This window comes from Schistocerca piceifrons, chromosome X (genome assembly GCF_021461385.2).
Source record: "Schistocerca piceifrons isolate TAMUIC-IGC-003096 chromosome X, iqSchPice1.1, whole genome shotgun sequence".
NCBI lineage: Eukaryota > Metazoa > Arthropoda > Insecta > Orthoptera > Acrididae > Schistocerca > Schistocerca piceifrons.
Window position 1 is genome coordinate 274,250,282 of NC_060149.1, and position 23,253 is coordinate 274,273,534.

General features: G+C 35.7%; 1 protein-coding gene across 2 annotated transcripts in view; it reads right to left on the reverse strand.

The window, feature by feature from the left end:
* Positions 1–626: 626 nt before the first annotated feature.
* LOC124721112 (trehalase-like) overlaps positions 627–23,253 on the reverse strand; it is a 254,065-nt gene continuing 231,438 nt past the window's right edge. The window contains exon 6 of one of the 2 annotated variants that reach the window (XM_047245930.1): positions 627–2,363. In XM_047245930.1, coding sequence (XP_047101886.1) covers positions 2,234–2,363 — 130 coding nt within the window. In that variant the 3' untranslated portion in view covers positions 627–2,233. The remainder of the gene's footprint in view (positions 2,364–23,253) is intronic. The other variant, XR_007006270.1, reaches the window with a different exon arrangement.

Consider the following 23,253-nt stretch of genomic DNA (forward strand, 5'->3'; position numbering starts at 1 on the left):
AAGGATTTTTTCTGAGTATTTTGGTAGATAGAGGGTAATGAGATATGAAAAACTGAGCCTGATAAGCAGAAATTGATTTCATTTTCGAATACGAGACCCACAAATGTTTTAAACAAAGTCATTCATATTCCTTCTGGCAAAACTGCTGTTGACTAGTGTAACAGAAGAGCCTGATCTTTGTTGACAACATGTGATTGTTGCCTCTTTCACTATGATGTGCACAAATGGTGACACTGCTCTGCCACCACTCTTGTGGCACTGTGGCACCACCACCTGCCAAACAACCATGACAGTGTGAGGAATGCCTTAATTTTGCTACCGGAGTGATTTATTATTTCATTTTAGTCAGTGAGAACTACTATGTTCGAACTGTCATACTATAACATAAATGGTAACCTGTGGCTTATAAAATAATACAAATCAACAAATGCATGCTACATAAAAAAATAACCATTTTCAGATGATCATCAGAGTTACATTACATTTATACAATATAGTATATCCATTAACATAAAAACACATGAGATGTGATGGTGAGAGGGGGGGGGCAGGGGGGGGGGGGAGTGAGGCCATCCAAAATACAGTGCTTGTCAATAAGGTGATAATATTCTTACATAGTGATACAAATTTATAAATACAGAAATTGGAGTCAGAATTTCCTATTTATATGTATGATGTTCTTTAAAATATCTCATCATATGAGATTAAACGTCTCAGTTTTGGTGCACTTCTCTTAAATATCACAGTGAGCAGACAGCAGTTATTAGTACATTAATGTTTAAAAAATAATCAAACTGGGATAAAAATGTGTGCACTAAAAATAGAAAAGTCTGCTCAATTTTCATACAATGAATGTATGAATAAATTGAACATTCTACCTTCCTTCTTCAGAATCATATTTTTTGGTTGTAGATGTAATATATAACCAATATAAACAATTAACCGCAGCATTTCCATACTAACTGCTGCAGATTGGTTATCTTGTGATTTTTGGTAAGAATACAGATCAAAACTTCTTGTTTCAGTAATAATTGTTCTATATAAATATGCACAGTATGCAAGACTGTACCCAGCATCTGAGTTAGTAGTGTTTGAGGAAGGAGAAGGGAGGGGGACTCATATTATCTCACAGTGAATGACAAAAATATTGAGATTTCATAACAAATTTCTCTGGATACAAGTATTACTAGTCAATAAATTGATGAATCTGTCTTGACAAGGCAGTAGCAGTTCGGCTTGTGAAGATTTTTCCAGTAATTTTGCAAGAGTGTACCCAGGACAGGACACAGTAATGGTTGAGGAGGAAGGGGGCTGGGGGATGTGGTAGCTCATGTTAGTTTACTGGTGAATGACAAAAATTTTGAAATTTCATAACAAATCCCTCTGGGGCAAGTGTTACTAGCCAGTAAGTTGACTAATTGACAAATCTGTCTTGGCAGGGCAGCATGAGTTATGTTTGTGAAGTTTTTTTAATTGTGCTCATTTCTGTTTCAATATTTAACATTTTTACACCAAATGAGTAAGTCAGAGATATATGGTGTTAACATGGATAGTGTGGGATTTCTACATAGAAGACACTATATCACTTTTAATATATTGTGATTAAAATAATTTTGAATCATACATGTACTGCTTCACAAATGTTTATACAAAACACCAATAAATTTATTACATTGTAACTGTCCCATATGTAGAGGTACAAAATCCTACTGACTTGTACATGGAAATATTGTCACTGATTTATCACAAATTAGCAAAGACATATTTTATGGCACGAAGTTTGCAAATAGACTATACAGTCTAAGTAATCATATCCTGGCACTCACTTCTCAGGCAGTTTTGCCAGAATACTACAATCATTCCTTTGTTCAACATGAACAAATATATCTAACTCAAGAATGTCACATTCACATTAAGAAATAGTCCTGGCAATTCAGTCTGACATAAATATTGAGCAACTGATTCATTGTAAAAATAATAATGACTGAGCCAGTTTATTGTAGTGGCAAGTTTTCAGATAAGACATATAGGAACATCACACAACTAGTTTCTTTTCTTCTTGTACATAGCATAAACATATTTAAATGTAAATGCTTTCATACTGATTGTTCTTAATGCATTCTCACTGATTTATTACAATTTTATCAACTTTCTTCCTTGATTCAAATACACTCGCTAGATTCCATAGTGAACTCTGGAAATCAACCATATACCTGACTAACTATGCTAAAACTTAGTCAAAGTTGAGATCCTTTAATTCTGTATAACCTCCACAAAGCTTTGGGAAGATTCCACGCTTTCTCTGAGTTCTGGCTGCAGTTGGTGATGTGGTAGTTTGAGCCCATCTCTTATACATCAGCAACCTATAAGAAAGAATAATGCTGTATAATAAGTTTTAAGGAAAAGAATACAAAAATAACAAAAATTTGTACAGATCTTACATCTCATTTTTATTTGTATTTATGAATAGGATCCTAAATTTCTTTGCTGATATTAAAATGGCTTGCACTCTATACTGCAACTCCAAAAGCACCAGATTTTGTAACATAATTTTTTTTATCTTGTTTAGCCTGTGCAATAAACTAGTTTGAATTTACTTATTGATTATTCATAATCCAAGTGTATTATATGATGGATAAGTTTCACTTTTTTTTAGTATGTTTAATTTATTCATGCAAATAATAACATATGCAGACATCATTATTACCATTATATCATTATTGTTTTGAACATTCAGTATAATTATCTAAATAGGCTAAACTTCATAAAAATGTTGAAAGTAGCACACTTCAATCAAAAACTTCAATGATTTAATTAGTTTATGTCAGGGAATATTACTTTATTCCTTAATGGCCCATCTCCCCCCTCCCTTTCCCCCTCCCGCCCTCCACCCCCCTCACCAAATTCATTTAATTATGTATGCAGCATAGTGTAGGCTCAAAACAAAATCTATAATCAAGGCAGTATTACACAATTACTATTTGTTACCTGATAATACTACTACAAACAGCATAGTGAACGCATTATTGTGGCCAAGATAGACACGAAGCCCACGCCTACTACAGTAGTACAAGTTTATATGCCAACTAGCTCTGCAGATGACGAAGAAATTGATGAAATGTATGAGGAGATAAAAGAAATTATTCAAATAGTGAAGGGAGACGAAAATTTAATAGTCATGGGTGACTGGAATTCAAGCATAGGAAAAGGGAGAGAAGGAAACATAGTAGGTGAATATGGATTGGGGCTAAGAAATGAAACAGGAAGCCGCCTGGTAGAATTTTGCAAAGAGCACAACATAATCATAACTAACACTTGGTTTAAGAATCATGAAAGAAGGTTGTATACATGGAAGAACCCTGGAGATACTAAAAGGTATCAGATAGATTATATAATGGTAAGACAGAGATTTAGGAACCAGGTTTTAAATTGTATGACATTTCCAGGGGCAGATGTGGACTCTGACCACAATCTATTGGTTATGAACTGTAGATTAAAACTGAAGAAACTGCAGAAAGGTGGGAATTTAAGGAGATGGGACCCGGATAAACTGACTAAACCAGAGGTTGTACAGAGTTTCAGGAACAGCATAAGGGAACAGTTAACAGGAATGGGGGAAAGAAATACAGTAGAAGAAGAATGGGTAGCTTTGAGGGATGAGGTAGTGAAGGCAGCAGAGGAACAAGTAGGTAAAAAGATGAGGGCTAGTAGAAATCCCTGGGTAACAGAAGATATATTGAATTTACTTGATGAAAGGAGAAAATATAAAAATGCAGTAAATGAAGGAGGCAAAAAGGAATACAAACGTCTCAAAAATGAGATTGACAGGAAATGCAAAATGGCTAAGCAGGGATGGCTAGAGGACAAATGTAAGGATGTAGAGGCTTATCTCACTAGGGGTAAGATAGATACTGCATATAGGAAAATTAAAGAGACCTTTGGAGAAAAGAGAACGATTTGTATGAATATCAAGAGCTCCGATGGAAACCCAGTTCTAAGCAAAGAAAGGAAAGCAGGAAGGTGGAAGGAGTATATAGAGGGTCTATACAAGGGCAAGGTACTTGAGGACAATATTATGGAAATGGAAGAGGATGTAGATGAAGATGAAATGGGAGATACGATACTGTGTGAAGAGTTTGACAGAGCACTGAAAAACCTGAGTCGAAACAAGGCCCCCGGAGTAGACAACATTCCATTAGAACTACTGACAGCCTTGGGAGAGCCAGTCCTGACAAAACTCTACCATCTGGTGAGCAAGATGTATGAGACAGGCGAAATACCCTCAGACTTCAAGAAGAATATAATAATTCCAATCCTAAAGAAAGCAGGTGTTGACAGATGTGAAAATTACTGAACTATCAGTTTAATAAGTCACAGCTGCAAAATACTAACGTGAATTCTTTACAGACGAATGGAAAAACTGATAGAAGCTGACCTCGGGGAAGATCAGTTTGGATTCCGTAGAAATGCTGGAACACGTGAGGCAATACTGAGCCTACACCTTATCTTAGAAGAAAGATTAAGGAAAGGCAAACCTACGTTTCTAGCATTTGTAGACTTAGAGAAAGCTTTTGACAATGTTGATTGGAATACTCTCTTTCAAATTCTGAAGGTGGCAGGGGTAAAATACAGGGAGCAAAAGGCTATTTACAATTTGTACAGAAAGCAGATGGCAGTTATAAGAGTTGAGGGGTATGAAAGGGGAGCAGTGGTTGGGAAGGTAGTGAGACAGGGTTGTAGCCTATCCCCGATGTTATTCAATCTGTATATTGAGCAAGCAATAAAGGAAACAAAAGAAAAGTATGGAGTAGGAATTAAAATCCATGGAGAAGAAATAAAAACTTTGAGGTCTGCCAATGACATTGTAATTCTGTCAGAGACAGCAAAGGACTTGGAAGAGCAGTTGAATGGAATGGACAGTGTCTTGAAAGGCGGGTATAAGATGAACATCAACTAAAGCAAAACTAGGATAATGGAATGTAGTCTAAATAAGTTGGGTGATGCTGAGGGAATTAGATTAGGAAATGAGACACTTAAAGTAGTAAAGGAGTTTTGCTATTTAGGGAGCAAAATAACTGATGATGGTCGAAGTAGAGAGGATATAAAATGTAGACTGGCAATGGCAAGGAAAGCGTTTCTGAAGAAGAAAAATTTGTTAACATCGAGTGTAGATTTAAGTGTCAGGAAGTTGTTTCTGAAAGTATTTGTATGGAGTGTAGCCATGTATGGAAGTGAAACGTGGACAATAAATAGTTTAGACAAGAAGAGAATAGAAGCTTTCAAAATGTGGTGCTACAGAAGAATGCTGAAGATTAGATGGGTAGATCACATAACTAATGAGGAGGTATTGAATAGAATTGGGGAGAAGAGGAGCTTGTGGCACTACTTGACTAGAAGAAGGGATCGGTTAGTAGGACATGTTCTGAGACATCGAGGGATCACCAATTTAGTATTGGAGGGCAGAGCGGAGGGTAAAAATCGTGGAGGGAGACCAAGAGATGAATACACTAAGCAGATTCAGAAGGATGTAGGCTGCGGTAGGTACTGGGAGATTAAGAAACTTGCAAAGGATAGAGTAGCATGGAGAGCTGTATCAAACCAGTCTCAGGACTGAAGACCACAACAACAACAACAACAACAACAACCTGATAATACAAATTCATCTTTTATTTCCCATCAGTTTTCACAATATGATATAAAATCTTTCTGTATGGTATGGTTTTGAAAGCTCTTTGTTATACATAAGCGACCTAAAAGAGAAAAGATGTTGTATGTTACAACAGAAGAAACAGTTATTGATTGCAGGGTTGCCATCAGTTGGCTCCCATCTTCCCCTTGCATTTTGTCTGTCCCCTTTCTTTAGTATTCTATAGCAAAATCTGCATTACTATAACTTGTACTGTACTGAAAACGTTTAAATGTGAATACCTCCAGTTGATTGTATAGAAGCATTACATCACCAATGTAAATGATTAAGAAAAACATATGAAAAACTAGGAAGTTAAAAAGAATCTTATTTGAACTGTAAATGTGAAAGTGTTTCAACTGAGTTATTTACAAATGACACAGAATTATTGAGGCCTTCGATGCTACTTGTTGATGTATTGCCTCTTGACTTTTGTCATAGGATCTTTGGCTGATGTTTCTTTAATGTTTTTTCCAACATTTCATCAGTATGTGTAGTGGGCACTGACAAAGGTTCACTCTCCATTGTTGGTGGTGGACTGGACTAATTCCTGCAGCTAGAGATTATATGTACCTGTTGCTCCGAGCTCTGAGGCCTTTTCCCTGCTTGTTACTTCTGTGGTGCTTCCCTTATTACCTGCAATGGTCATTTGCTGTAGCACAGGAATTCAGGATACATTTATTTTGATGTTTTCTTCTTTCTTGTTAAACTTATTGGCATATTTGTGAATTTCAATGGCTTCCCTGAACAAATGGATGAGGTAGCTCTTCCCCACACTGAGAACCTGTGCATTGGTAAATTATTTTGTGGCTAGTCTCACATGGTGGCTATTGTGTCAAGGCCAATTTACCTACCTGTCCCTACTTGAAATACCATTTACTTTTGGTGATCCTAGTATCGACTGATAGTCTAACCATTCCAGCATAGACTTTTCCCAATGAACACAGTGTGCTGTACATTCCCAATATTGTGAATGAGTCTCTTTTTTTCTTTTGTTTATTCCTAATGTAAGACTCTCTTTGGTCTTCTTGGTCAGTTTGTAAACAGTCCTTACCCTATGTTTGCACAATATATGGCCAATTCTGTCTATCAACATTGGGCTGTATGGAAGAAAGGCTGTACCTGACATTTCTTCTTCTGATGGGTCACTCTAACAGATGTTAGGTATCATGATACTTTTTATGCAACTGGTGGAGTACTCATTGCTCTTCAAATTGTATTCTAGGTGTTGCATCTCATGTCCAAGGTGCTGTGGCTCAGACATTCATCTACTGCACATTATTTTCATCATATTCCTTTTCGTATTAATAGAAATAATCCTACTATATCTGACTTCCTCTCTGTGTATCTTTTTCTCTAACTACCTACCAATTATATTTCTTTTTGATTTCATTTTACTGTGTGAGCTATCACTTTCATGTAAGATTTATATACTTCTAGTTCTTCATATTTTCTCAGTATGACTCCGTATAACCGAAGAGATGGAAATTTTTTAAGTGAAAACAAAATTATTTGTGAAATGTATTTAGTGATGGAATTTAGCTTATTCTAAACTTCAGTACACATTTTAAGTATAACTGATGTCTTTAATTATTTTACCATTTATAAGATTTGTAATTGTATATTGCAGCTAAATTATGTAATTTAACTTTTTAGACATCATCTGACAATCCATTTATCACTGTGTGGGCATGTCAGGGGACATAATATGTCATGTTACTATTATTTCTAGTAAGTTCAGTAGGGATGTTTATAACTGACTGAATTATATGTGACTTACAGTATCTTCAGGTAATGTTTCATGCCAAATTCCTATCAGGAATAGAATTTTTTCTCTGAAACCTTCACAGATTAGAAGTTCTCTCACAGACAACACAACAAGGCATGAAGACTTTCATAAAATTTCCCAGTAACCCATTGGAAAAAGGAATGCTGTGGGATATAATATATAATTGCAACTATTTGTTTTTCCATTATTAATTCATAAGAAAATGTTTCCATATTCTGATTTAAACAGAATTTGCTTATTTCAATTTTATTTTTTATACTTCCTGTTACGAAGGTGACAACAAATTTTTTGTCCATGACAGATAAATTATAAGCATATACACTAATATTTTGCACCCTTGTGGTTCTACGGTATGGAAGCAGATAAGTTCCATCAGTTTGCTTCCAGTTCTGGACAATTTCCAATCTAAAAACTTTTAATTTCTTTATTGTGTCAATAATATTTTAATGAAGCAAGTTGATTTCTAGTTGCCCTCTCTTTGTATATTTTAGATTAGAAGTCTCTGTTAAATTAACTTCTTTCAAAACCATCTACCTGAATCAATAGCTGTGACTTTGGTTTTACTACTCATGGAGAAACAACAAAAACCACTTTTTATGAAAAGGATAGGTGCTACTCACCATAGAGTGGAGATGCTGAGTTGCAGATGGGCACAACAAAAAGACTGTTCGGCCAACAAGACCTTTGTTGAACTTAGACAAGACACACACACACACACACACACACACACACACACACACACACACACACACTCATGGCACTGCATCTCACTCACACACGACCACAGTCTCTGGCAGTTGGAGACAGAATCTTTTTGTTGTGCCTATCTGCAACTCAGTGTGTCTGCTATATGGAGTAGCAACTATCCATTTCATAATATTGTTACATTCCATCCTGGAATTTCTACTGTTAGAAATCCCTTTTTATAATGTTAGAAATCTAGTTGTTGTTACATTATACAAATACAATATCAGAATTCCATTTGGTTATACACACTCGCTGTTAAGGGTTACAAGCTAAATGACAACAGACTGAGTTATAAATAGTTTTAAAGTAATAATCAATTAATTTGCAGCAAAGTTACTCTTTTAGAAATATATGTAATATGAAATTATGTTTAGGAAAGGATGTAATATTGGCGATAAACAATCTAATGCTTCTTTCCTGAATAAAAAAAGTGATAAACACAAATACAGTGAGACATAAAAACTGCAAAGGAATCTTTAAGCTTTCTGGACGAATTTTGAGAGTTCTTCATTTTTGGCTCTTCCTTTTACGTTAAATATCTCTAGTTAGTTAGTTTTATGTTCCATGGATCATTTTGCATGATAAATCGTAGTGATGTGGAATAATGAGTCATTTTACGTTCACATTACAACTTAATTTGTAAATAAGGCTACATGCTGAACATTTGTAAGGTTATTTTTAAATATACAGATGTGAATTAGTAATTCCTATTCACCACCTTTTACACATTACAATAATAGAAATTCTTCTATGGAATAGAAGTAGTTGTGAACAGGCAGTTTCAAATTTTAATTTTCTGTCTGTCAGACATTGTATATCACTGGGTAAGTGATTAAAAATGTTTTTCTGTGTTAAAGCAACCTTAATGTGGAGTAATGAATATTAGTTTTCCTCCTGGTATTGTAATTATCTTTATCACTGTTCCTTTTGAACAGCAGTAGATCATTTACAACAAACTTCATTAGGGAATAGATATATTGTGAAGCAACAGTTAGAATTCCCAACTCCTTAAACATATGTCTACATGATAATCGTGGTTGAGCATGAAATATTATTCTAACAGCACATTTTTGGGTAATGAAGACTTTCTTTCTTTAAAGCTGAGTTACCCTAGAACATTATTCCATGTGACATTATTGAATGAAAATATGCTAAACATGTCAACTTATCGATTTCTCTCCCTCCAAGATTTGAAAAAATTCTAAGTGCAAATGTGGCTGAACTAAGTTGATTTTGGAGTTCCAAAATTTGTTTTTCCAGTTTAAGTTCTCATCAACGTGGGCACTTAAGAATTTTGAAGTTTCTACTCTATTTATTATTTCCTCATCATGTATTTCACTTGTCATTTATGTAGTACCTCCAGATGTATAGAAGTGAATATTTTTTGTTTTTATTTTATTTATTTTTTTAAAATTGAGGGTGAGACATTCATAGACAACTAGTCAATGATACTTTTAAGAACATTGTTTACCATTTCTTCTGTTTCTGTATGTATGCTTGGACTGATTACAATACTAGTGTCATATGCAAAATGAACGAATTCTACTTGTATGTTAGATGGAAGATCGTTTACATATATGAGGAACAATAGAGACCTAAGATTTAGCCTTGGGGAACCCCATATGTGATTTATACACCATCAGCATTACATTCCAAACTGTTTTGATTGAATTACTAAGTACAACTTTTCACATGATTTTAGTTAGATATGGCATCATCCGGTGGTTTTTATACCATCAATCCAATAAAACTTCAGTTTATCTATGAGAGTGCTGTGATTAAAACAGTCAAATGCCTTAGAACTTAGTGTTGAATACCGACAAATGTGCCATATTAGGATATTTTCCCAGTTTAAAAATTCTGATCTATGTCAATCATTAAATATTTGAAAGTATAGTCATCAGTAACACATGTTTGAATCTTATGAAATATCCTTCATAATTTCTTCCTACACTGACTAATTGGCTTCATTGTGTAAATTATCAGACTTAATTAACATTATTTTATGTTTTCTATCTTAATCACTCAAGATTTTTTATGATTTCTTTTAATAGAACATATTTATTACTAATTATACATATTTTGCACTCAGTAAAACATTATATTGCAGACTCGGTGTCCATACTTCAAATTAGAAAAATTTATAGAAACATCTTGAATAACTTCCATATAATATCATTTGCAATTTGACATATATGTGTTGCAATCTTTAAATTAACAATAATAATACCTGCAGCATCAGCAAGATAGTACTAGTCCTGTATATTATACCAAATGAAACCAGAATATAGTCATCAGTAATAAGAAGAATGATAAACACATGGTTGAATCTTATGGAATATCCTTCATAGTTTCTTCTTACATAGATTTCCTTACATAAATTACCAGAATTACTTAACATTATTTTATATTTCCTCTCTTAATCACTCAAGTTATGTCTCTCAAAAATTTTACCTTTACTAAGGGGAGAGGATAACTTCACTAACAGAGTAAAACAGTTCACAGCCTCACATGATTTTGGAGAAAATGCTCACAATTTGATTTGAGCTGGTTATTTTGTCATTCGAGAATTTTATTGTTAATTTTGTGACTACAAAAGTAGGTCCTTCAGTGGATAGATCTTTATTAAATCAAAACAGCATTGAGGCGATGTGGATAAAATCCATTTTACAAAATAATTTAAGTTTGGGGATGGGTAATAGTCACTGGTATTTCCAGAAATACACTTCTTGCTTAACAGTGGCTGGATAACTAATAAATTACCCTTCATTAATGACTCAATGCAAGGATAACTGATACAGTTTAATGCTCAAGGACAAATAATTTTTTAATAATGTGTTAGGAGTTTAATTGATCTAGAATAAAATTTTAACTACAAGCACACTGATAAATTTCCTCCATTCAGAAGAAGTTGTGGCAAGATATCAAGTTGCTACATATTACTTTATGGTGTAATGCTTTACATTTTTGCATTTCCTAAATGTATCACAGCAAGAAATATACAAAGTTTGATGTTGGTCTGTTCATTTTGATTCACAAAATTTAAAACTGTATTAAACTAGAGATAGCTATGAAATTACAACATTTTCACAAAACATACGTGTTATGTTCAGTCACTCCATCTACTACACTCATGGTAAGCCTAATAGTGCAATGTATGTTACAGTTGGGCTGTGTATAGTACACTTCCTAGCTTGTTCTGTTGTTTAAGGAATTAACCTTTGCAGGTACCAAAAATATTCCAGTTCGACACTTAATGTGGGAATCATAAATGGTTCAATGCTTGTGCACATCCAGTGTAAGATGATATGGCACTTATAGAGAAAATCTTCATCACTTTTATATATTGGAAATGGATAATTATCATCCAAGGATTTGAATAATTCTAGTTAAGCGTGTCAATGGTGCAGTTACAGGCAAAAACCATCTTTCACAATAAATTTCATCACATTTTGGAGTGAAAATGCAAGTTCACTGGTAGTACACAAATAATGCTCATCTCTCACTCCTACCACCCTCCGATCTCTCTCTTTTATGTGCGTCCGTGCACACTTGTGCACACCCACACACCCACCCACCCACCCACCCACACACACACACACACACACACACACACACACACACACACACACACATACACAGCTTTGCTTTATATGACTCAATCACAATTAAAATCTGAAATTCCCTGTCAGACTGAAGCTGTGTGCTGGATGAGGACTTGGACTTGGAACCATTGCCTTTTTCAGGTAAGTGCTATACCAACTGAGTTATTCAAGTGTGCCTCATCACCTATCTTCACAACTTTACTTCTACTAGTACCTCATCTCCTAACTTTGAAACTTCTGTGAAGTGTGAAAGTTATGAGAGAGGTGCTGGTGGAAATAAAGCTGTGGGGGCAGGTTGTGAGTTGTACCTGGACAACTCAGTCTGTGGAAAGCTCCCACTTTCAAGTCACAGTCCAGCACGCAGTTTCAATCTGCCAGGAAGTTTCAAATCTAAGAATTTTTAACATGTTGCAGCCCTGTCAGCAACTGTGATAAATTAATACTTCAAAGATCCACCTCAGTTGTGAAAAGTTACTGGTCTTTATCCAGGTTTCAGCTAGAGTAATCTAGCCTTCTTCAGAAGCATAAAATAAAATGCAACTTTTTGTGATGGAGGTGGATCTTTGATGTATTAAGTTTCAAATCATTGTACACTCTACTGCAGAGTGAAAATTCATTCATCTTGGAAACAAATAAAAGCTGTGTGGAAAATGAAATGAATAACAAAATGCATACATACCTTCTTTTCCTGTGCTATGTAACAGTTAATATGATAATTGTATCTACATCTACAACTATAAATTAGAAAATTAGGAATGATTACCAAGATTTAACAAGTGATACATGTTTTGCTACAAAATATAATTTACAGCATATTTTGACTATAGACGTAAACTACCCCCTTCAATAGTATTTTGTAAAAGGTGTATGAAATATTCAAATGCTGTGTGACATGTACTCATTAATTGAGTAAGGTCACATATTTTATAAATATATTTTCAGGTTTTTCAAGCTCATGTATTCCATTTCACTCTTTGTAATCTTTGACAGTTTATTATGTAATTTTACTCTTTAGCAAATTATAGTTTTTTTTTTATTCTAACTTCCTTATTCCTATAAGATGCATGCCATATTTGTACCTATATCTTTGTCTATACTCTGCAATCCACATCACAGTGTATGACAGAGAGTGCTATCATTTCTTTCATTTCCTTTTCTGTTCATGAATGGCATTCAGAAAGATTGACTGCCAGAAAGCCTTCTTGAGATATTATGCTATCTGACTTTTTTTGGAATTAAAATCTTGCAGTTTTAATAGTAAGTCTCCTTGTGATGTAGAATTCTTCTCATGTTGCACCTGTCACTGGTGTTTGACGAGCATTTCTATGATACTTTCATGCTACTAAATAGCCCAATGACAGAATGTGCCACTTTGAATCCTATCTACCTCTTTCAATAATCTTATTTGTTGTCAGTCCCATGCTAATAATTAATACTCAAGAATCACTCAAGCCAGGATTTCCTAAGCCAACTCTCTCATGAAATTTAAAACTCTGTGAAATTTTAATTCATTGTAGTAAATCAAGAGAAGTTGAACAGTAATAAAGCAAAACGTTGATGTAAATTTATTTTATACAAGGATTAGTGCAAGTCCAGACAGGGGATTAGTTTTTTGGTTGTTGTGAAGTCATCAATTTGAGTCAGCTGTGTTGCAGATTTTAAGGCTAAAATGTACTGATTTTCAACAAGAGTTTTTTATTTTTTTATGCTGTAATTGACAATAAGGCAATACATGTTTCCATGAAATGAAAACTGGTGTTTCATACCACAGTCTGAATGTTGAATTACAACCTGAACCTCTCATCAGCATAAGACAGTGTCCTAAATTCACCAGCTAAGTATTTATTAAGTTTCTATATGTTCCTCCTGTCATAACATTATGTACCACTCAAGTCATCTTGAATTAATGGACCTAAAGTGGAATGACCACATAAAACAAATATGAGAAAAGTGTATGCCAGAATGAGATTCATTGGGGAACTCTTAAGGAAAAGTAATTCATCCATGAAAAAATTGGCTTACAAAACATTAATTTGATCAAATCTTGAGTGTTGTTTATCTGTCTGGGTCCCTTGCTAAGTCGATTTAATAGTAGATATAGAGAAGAGCCAATGAAGAGTAACATGTTTCATCACAGGATAATTTATGTTATGTTATTTATTTATTTATTATCTTCTAACTTATAACTGTGCTCACACTTCGTACCCTGGTTATGAGACCTCACTACCAATGAGACCATTTTCTATGTGTGCCAAAACTGTGCTCCCAGGACTTTCTTTATATTCTACTGAGGTTCTAATAAGTACTCTTCCATTTCTAATATCTTAATATATGTATTTACACCTATGACTATTTGTCATTAAACATGAAGTAAAAACAGCTTTCTCTAAAAACATTAAGTAGTTCTTAATAGTGTGGTTTATAGCATCACAGTTCTTCTGATACTATAAATGCAGCTCCATAATCAATTTGGTTTCCATAAAATGTATGCCGTACATCCTGTATACACAATATAGTGGATATGTTGAGTTGCAAAATGGCTCTGAGCACTATGGGACTCAACATCTGAGGTCATCAGTCCCCTAGAACTTAGAACTACTTAAACCTAACTAACCTAAGGACATTACACACATCCATGCCCGAGGCAGGATTTGAACCTGAGACCACAGTGGTTGCGCGGTTCCAGACTGAAGCGCCTAGAACTGCTCAGCCACACTGGCTGGCAGTGGTAGTCCAAGGTGGGAGTTGGTGGTGAGTAGATTGAGGAGGCTCAGAAACTCCCTCCCACCACCATACAGAATCCATAACCTAAACAGACCTGAAACACATTCATCAACCTTTCCTCCAAAAGCATTAGCCCCATGGAAGTATCAGTCCTTTAAAAAGGACTGACCTTTTACCCCACTCCCAAATTCAATCATGCAGGACTTGTTAAAGACCTTCTCTCCTTCTCCCAGTCACTACAATGAAAACACTTTTTCACCACCAACCTTACCAATCATACTCAATCAAAGACTAATGTTGAACCCTGTCAGACTCAGTTCACTCTTCCTTCCAACTGTGATCAACCTCCACTGCCCCCAAATCACCACCTGTTAATTTTCTGGAATTTCTTAATCATAAACATTGCCTCACCATCATTCCACAGATCCCTCAACATGCAAGCTAACCTTACATATGCAGAAAGAACTGTGATCCTCCACCTAAGCATGGATCCCATCCTTATGATCCTACCAGCTGACAAGGGATCCACCACTGTTGTTTTGAACTGTAAGGATTACTTGGCAGAAGGATTCCACCAGCAACCACATTCATCCACCTACATACCCTGCAACAGTGATGCAATTCCAGAAATCCAACAGGATCTCCAATCTCTCCTCAAATCCTTAAACCCATCCAAGAACCTCTCCCCAGAGCCTATCTCTCTCCCATCCCTACCTCACCCTGCACTTCTATCTTCTACATGTTTCCTAAAGTCCATAAACCCAATCACCCATTTATGTCATGAAGTCTGCCTGCTTAGCTGAGTGGTTACATGCTTGCCTCCCATGCAGTGGGCCCGGGCTCAATTCCTGGTCAGGTTGGAGATTTTCTCCACTCATGAACGGGGTTTGTGTTGTCCTCATCATCATTTCATCCTCATCACTGACACGTGAGTTGCCCAGTGTGGCATCGACAGAAATAAGTGTCGCACTCGACGGCCAAACTTCCCCGGATGGGGCCTCCTGGCCAGCAATGCCATACAACTTCCTCAGATGGGGCCTCTTGGCCAGCAATGCCATACACTCATTTCATTTTTATGTCATGAACACCTTAAATATCATCACTGTAGCCATAAAAACATTACGTACTATGCATTTTTAGTTCCTGTCATCAGAAATACAGTTTGTGGCAGAACAAACTAAGCAGTTTTGAGGGATAACTGCTTGGGCAGTGGTGAGGAGAGGCAGTTGCACATGGTCTCCCTTTGGTCCATTGGTGGCTCCACTTCAGTAGCCAACATTGTTTGTGTGAGTGCACATCATGGCATTGCCATGATGCATATTTTGAAAATAAACCAATCTGTAATCATGACACAAGAGCTTTTTAGTAATGGTTCAACCTTCTGGGCAACAACACCATTCCTAATGTGAACACAGTTTGGTCCTGGGTTTGGCTATGCAAAGGAACTGGTGGCACACTAAGAAAAGATGCACATCATTGATACAGATCCATCAGCACACCAGAAAATGTGCAGCTGATGAGAGCAACAGTTGTGCATCTGACAAGACATTATTTTGAAAGCATGATGTTGCATTGGGGTTTTCAGTTGGGGAGGATTCTGCATTTAGATTGCCACTTCCAGTCCTTCAAAATAATAATCATTCAAGAATTGAGCCCAACAGACCACATCAATGGCTGAAATGTGTGTGAGCAGATGCTCACACAGATCACTCCAGAGGTAGCAGTAGTGACGTGGAACATTTTCATTTCAGTGCGATTGAGAATAAACAAAATTTTCACTGCTAGGCTGCAAATTATTCATGAAAGGCCACTACATTTTCCTAAGCTAATGGCGTGTTGTGCCATATCACAATTTGTCATGATAGGCCTGTACTTCTACAAGGAGGAAGATGTGACAATGACTGAGAATCCCAGACATTATGATTCAATGTTGCAAAGTTTTCTACAGCCCATAATGGAAGAAACTGTGGAAGGTAGGGGTTAGGTGATGTGTGGTTCCAACAGGATGTGAGTACAGTTCACACAGCCCAAAATTCAGTAAATGTTTTAAGAGAAATATTTCTGGGGCATCTCGTCACTTTGAAGGGTGACGTGGGGTGGCCTGTATGGTCACCATATTTGAGAATTTGTGACTTCTTTCTTTGGGGATATCTACAGGAAAAGGTTTAAATGTCACTCTCACACTCTACCAGATCTGAGGGAGTGGATTATTGAAGAAGCGAATGCCATACCCTATGATATGTGTAAATGAGCTTTTCAGAACTTCAGAGATTGGCTCCAAAAATTTATTGCTGCTAACAGCCACCATCTTGAGACATTACTTTCAGCACTGAAAGAATATAAAATGGTATGAAATACTAACTTTGAAAATAAAAACATTTTTCTCTGTATACCATGATTCTTTTTTATAACTCCTCAAAACCATTTAATTGGTTCTGCTGTACTCTGTAGTTTAATTTCTGGAGGTTTGAGAGTACTAATCTATGCAAAGCTTTTAAGGCACCTGTAAATAAGTATATTGTTTGTCATATTTGCTCTTACCTAGCTGCAGATTCATCAAACAATCCTGAACACATACAAACAAAGTTTGTCAGTTTAACCTCACTTTGAATCAGCCACTGTTCTTGTTAATGAGTATTTTGATAGTAGTTAGAATGACCAAAAATGTGGGCAAAGTGTTTCTGGAATTGTTTTTAAAGAAGAAGAAAACAAGATACTGGTCCAGGAAATAGCTTAAAATGAGAGAAAGATTTCACCATGTAAATCTACTAAGGGAAGTTTTACTCTCAGAACCCAAAGATTACATGAACTTTCTTTGAACGGACAATAACTTGTTAAGGCCCTCATAAAAGAGCAAACTTGTTTGTCAAATTTGCCCATATCTGGCCATGGATGAATCAAAAAGCCTGTACGTATACGAACAAAGCTTGCCAATGTAACCTTCATTTTGAAGCAGTCACTTTTAATGTATACAGTATTTTTACAGTAGTGGGAATGACTAAAAATGCAGGAAAAACATTTCAAACACTCACTCTGACACTATGTATAAAGCAGAAGAAGAAAAAGAGAGCAAGACGCGGGACCAGAGAATGGTTTAAAATGAAGAGGAAATATATATATGTGAAAACCTGACAAAAGAAATGTTGCAGTCAGAACCTGATGTTTAAATCAACTTTCTGTGGCTGGACAGTGAAACTTTTAATAACTTACTTAGAGTTACTTCACCCTCATACTGAAAAAGAAGACACCAGTGTGCAAAAATTTATCCTCCACTACTTTGTCCTCCTATGGCAGTTCATTAAAATAGTGCAACTTGGGAACTATAGCCCACATTGTCTGTGGAAGAACTGGAGAACTTTGATTTCTTTATTTCATTGCACTTATGCCTGTATATTAGATGTAGATATTGATTTTCTGCTTAACCTTTTCTTGTGTAATGTATTGCTGGGAAAGACACAACACTGTTTTGATTTTGGTAATTGCCATGCTATTTTGTTTTCATCCTTGGTCATAGTTTCCATAGTTGTGGAAACTCACCATACAGTGAGATAAACTGTAGTATAATTTTTCCCTAAGTATATGTGGTGAAACATCAACACAAATGACATCTGCCAAATTTTTTGTCAATCAAAATTTCTGGCAAATGGCAAACATAGTAAAGTTTGACAAATTGTTTGAATTAGAATGTCATCAGACACTCTCAGAAAGTTAAATAAATCAGCCAGGAAGAATGTAGCACTGAAAGCACATGTGAAATGTTATAGAAGCCTGTACAAGAAAGTAATAATTGCAGCTAAGAAGCTTGATAATGATTCATATATTGAGAAAGGTAACAACAAAATGAAGTCAACTTGGGAGGTAATAAATGAAAATACAGGTAGACACAAAAGAAAAGATAACAGCTTTGTCATTAAAAGTGGGGGTAAAACTGTTAAGGACCCCCTTCAGATTGCCAATATATTTAACAAACATTTCACAAATATAGCCATAAATTTAATTAAAACTAAATGCAATTCCAATAGCAAGCTAAAAATCCCCATGAATGACATGACAATTTTCCTTTATCCAGTAACTGAACCAGAGGTACTAAATGCTATAAATAAGTTAAAAAATAAAATGTCATGTGGGTGTGATGGGATTCCTGACAAAGTCATTAAGCAAAGTGCCAGAAACATAGCCTCACATCTCACTGAAATTATAAATGAATCTTTTAAGACAGGGGTGTTTCCATCAAAACTTAAAATGTCAACTATAAAGCCACTTTACAAGAATGGTGATAAATATGATGTTAGTAACTTTAGAACATTATCAACGTTGTCAGGTTTCTCAAAAATAATAGAAAGGATAATGTATCATAGACTACATAAATGTCTTATTAAGAATAGAATATTGGTTAATGCGCAAAATGGTTTCTGTAAAAATAAATCAACTGAGACAGCTATCTTCAATTTTTTGCAACTTGTTCTAAATTCCATAAATAGAAAGGAATTAAATTGTGGATTGTTTTTAGACTTATCAAAGGCCTTTGATGTCATCGACCATAAGTTACTGCTTAAGAAGTTACATGCCTATGGGATACGTGGAGTTGCCCACAAATAGTTTGAATCATACCTGTCAGACAGGTATCAGAAGTTGGAGATAAGCCATGCAGATAGGACATATTCATCAAGATTCGAGAGAGTTTTGTACGGAGTACCCCAGGGATCTGTATTAGGGCCATTACTGTTTTTAATATTTATCGATGACCTACCAAGTCAACTATCTGAAGCAGAGGCAGTACTGTTTGCTGACGATACAAGCTTGTTTGTTAAAGCAAATAGTGAAGATGACTTACAGGAAAAAGTCACATTAGCAACAGACGAAGCAGACAGATGGTTTAATGAAAACAGACTCATTGTGACTGCCAAAAAAACAACGTGGATCAACTTCAGACATATTACAAATAAAATAAAAACTAACCTTACAGTAGAGCTGGGTAAGTGTAAGATTGAACAAGCATCATTCCACCCATGGATTTATATGAGATATCATTTTCACAAAGAGAAATTTGCAACTTTTTGAGTGCAATTCTTTGTTGCCCTGTATGAGGTTAGCGTAAATTAAGTTATATGTTGCCTAGCCACAGACTGAAATTGTATGAAATTATATGCTTACAAAATTTGTATTGTAAATAAACTGTGGAAGTGTAATTGTGACACTGTGAAGTGAACACATGTTAGTTGGTACACGGTATGCATGGTTTCATAAGTCACTCTACTTTTGATATTGATTGTATAACTTACCAGTTACAAAATTTGTATTGTAAATAAACTGTGGAAGTGTTATTGTGACACTGTGAAGTGAACACATGTTAGTTGGTACACGGTATGCATGGTTTCATAAGTTAATCTACTTTTGATATTGATTGTATAACTTACCAGTGGTAAGACTGAAGTGGATGTTATGGGAAGGGTGCAGATTTTGCAGCAAGAATCATTTCAGAGGCAAGAAACTTTGATATGAAGATAATGAATGGGACTGTTATATGATTTTTAGAAAGATGTTACCTAGGTTACAAAACATGTTATGTAGGATACAAATGTGACAGTGGGACATGTGAAGAGGATATCAGGTGGGGAAGATCTCTCTTCTTTTATTGATAGCCTTGACAGAGTAATGTATTGAGGTGTTGTAGGCCTGGGTGATACTGAGTGTCAATGGGAAAGGGGCTGATGGGATGATTCTCAGGTTTCTGAAAGTGGGAGTTGTATTAGTCAGAGGGTCAGAATAGGACACTGTGTGGGAGATTTGTTTATTGATTGTGACATAGTTGAGGGAGAGGAAAGTCTGAGAGAGATTGTTGGTGTAGATACTAAGGGATTTGATAGTGGAGCAAATACAGTTGCTGTGGATGCCTAGCTTTTAGGGAAGGGAGTGCTTGATGTGGAAAGAGTGGCAGTTGTCAAAGTGTAGGTATTGTTGCTTATTGTTGGTCTTATGTGGTATGGCGTCTGGATGAAGGTTTCAATGAAGTAGAGCTCAACATTATGGAAGAAAGGGTTGGATTTGGAAATGGACTTGTTGTATTTGTGTTGGGAAAAGAATTTAAGCTGTTGCACAAAATGAAAGAATTGTTCTCCAACATGTGTCACACACAGATATCGTTAACAAATCTCTTCCAAGCCAGGGGATCCAACTCCTGGGTCTTCAGAAAAGCCTCTTGCATATGGCACATGAAAGGTTGGGATAAAATGGGGACATACTGGTTCACAAAGTAGTCTACCTTATTCATTTGCAACTCTGATCCACAATGCTATAATTGGATAGGGTAACAATAAATGATTTGGTATAAAAACTTTCAGATTGCTGTTGGGTGTGGTAGTGTTCTGACACTTGGAGGCAATGTGTATGAGGGAAATTTGTGTATAGCAAGGTTCCATCACGACTGAAAAAGAGGGTTCTAGGAAAAAGCAGAATGAGAATAGATTTGAGACATTCTAGGAAATGGTTGATAGCTTTTATGTATTGGGTTGCAGTTGCTGTTCAACCAGTTCTGAGAAATGTTTGGTGATGAATTTCAAGCCATAAACTATGGGATGGCTAAGTTGGTTGTTTTTATGCATTTTGGGAAATAAGTAGAAGTTGGTCATGTTTGGATCATTAGGAAGGATTTGGAGATGTTTGGATCAGGAGCATAAAGGTTTCTGAAGAAGCACTTGTGAGTCCTAGTGTGGATTAGAGGAATACCATTAGGAGCAGTTTTGTATGATGAAGTGAACATTGATAAGACCCATATGACATACACTTCTCACAGTTTTGTGCCAGAATAGTGGTGCTTTTATCTGTGGGAGGAGTAGTATGCTTTCAGAGGACACATGGCTCATAACTAAGATTGAGTAAAGTGGGGTGTTCCAATGATATTTTTTGGGAGAAGTGGAAGGCAATGATGGAAGTGGGAATTCCTGTGATGTCTTACAACAATGGTTTTGGGGGAGAAGATGATGATTCCTTTGGGATTTGGGTTGAAACTGTCCTAGGCAGAGTTCTATGCTCATTCTGTTGATAATGGATTGGAATTGGGTTGTGAAGTGGTATTTCCAGTTGAGGATATGCATGAATAAGAGGTAATATTTTATTGAGACAGTGTGATTGATTTACATTGTGTGTCTTAAGTTTTGGCCTTTTGAAAGATCAGATGTCTAAAGATCAGATAGGGGCCTGAATGAGGCATTAGCAAAAACTAGGGGCTGAGATTGTGGGATGTTGAAATTGTATTATTACTATGTCTGGTACATCCAGGAACTGAAAACATGGAGTAATGTTTTGAGGTTTGCTGGACCAAAGTGATATTGGATGACAAGGGGGATGGTTCTGAGGTTTTGGAAGTAGGAGCTATATTAATTAGAGGGTGAGAAAAGGACACAGCATTAGCAATTTGTTTGCAGATAAGATCTGTGGAGTAATTGAGGGAGAGGAAAGTCTGGAAAAGGTTGTTGATGTAGGTGTTGAGAAATCTGATTGTGGAGTGGATATGTTACTGTAAAAGTAAGATGATTGGTAAATCCTAAAATTAACCAGTGAAACCTAATATTTACCATTGCATTATGGTAAAAGTCTGAAATTTCTCATTATATGCATAGATTTGGAACTTTTATCAAGAGACATCTTTTGGACATTTTTACCACCTTTGGTGCTCCAAGTATCCTTCATTTTGAATATGGTAGAGTTTTGTAATCAAGTCATTCAGATTTTATGTGGGCTGTGGAGTGATATAAAGTGCTCTAAGTAAATGGTCTTTTGCCATTTGTTGTGGTTGTATAAGATCTAAGAAAAGTTAGCAAACAGGTCATAGTCAATAAAAATAGAAATATCAAAGCATTTGTAGAAGAAATGAAACAATTATGAAAGTAGTATGAAAATGAGTAATATGAAACACTAAGAGATCATTCACAGCTAAAATTGGAAGATGGATTTTAATGTGAATTAATGGGCTGTGCCTAAGAGATATTAAGATGTGAAGTGGAGAAAATTATTCAAGATCTCAAGAAGAGGAAAGTAATGGACTGTGGTAAAAGTACCAGTTGAAGCAATAAAGGCCTTGGGAGAAAGGAATGTAAGATTCTACTGGATGTGTGAGAATGATGGCAAAGAGTTCTCAAAGTTAACAGGTACTACATCTGTTTTGTTGACTGCATAAAGGTATTTGACAGAACTTACTGAAATATCTTCCTGAATGATATTGGTCTAAACTGATAGGAAAGGAGACTGATGAAGCAACTATATGCAAGATAAAAGGTGGTAATGAACACTGCCAATGAGGAAATAAATTATAGAAGACATGTTAGACAAGAGTGTTGTATGACCGTAATGTTTTCAGTATTTTTACTGAGAAAATATCAAAGTGTTAGAAACAGTAAGACACATAATAGCAGAAGGAGAAAGGATAAAAGCAATTTTGTTTGCATTTATGATCAAGCAGTGTTGCCTGAATCAGAGGAAGTGTTATAATTTATGTTGGTGAGGGTTACAAAAGTGGAAAAAAAGTATGGAATTAGATTAGCTGTAAGGAAGACCAAAGGGAGAAGAATCGGTAAACATAAAGAGTCTATCAAAATATCATTGAAAAAGAAAATCTTAGGAGAATTAAAGTCTTGTAGCCACATAGGATGTTTGTTGATAGAAAATGGAAGCTATGTGGAGGAAATTAGAAACAGAATATTTAT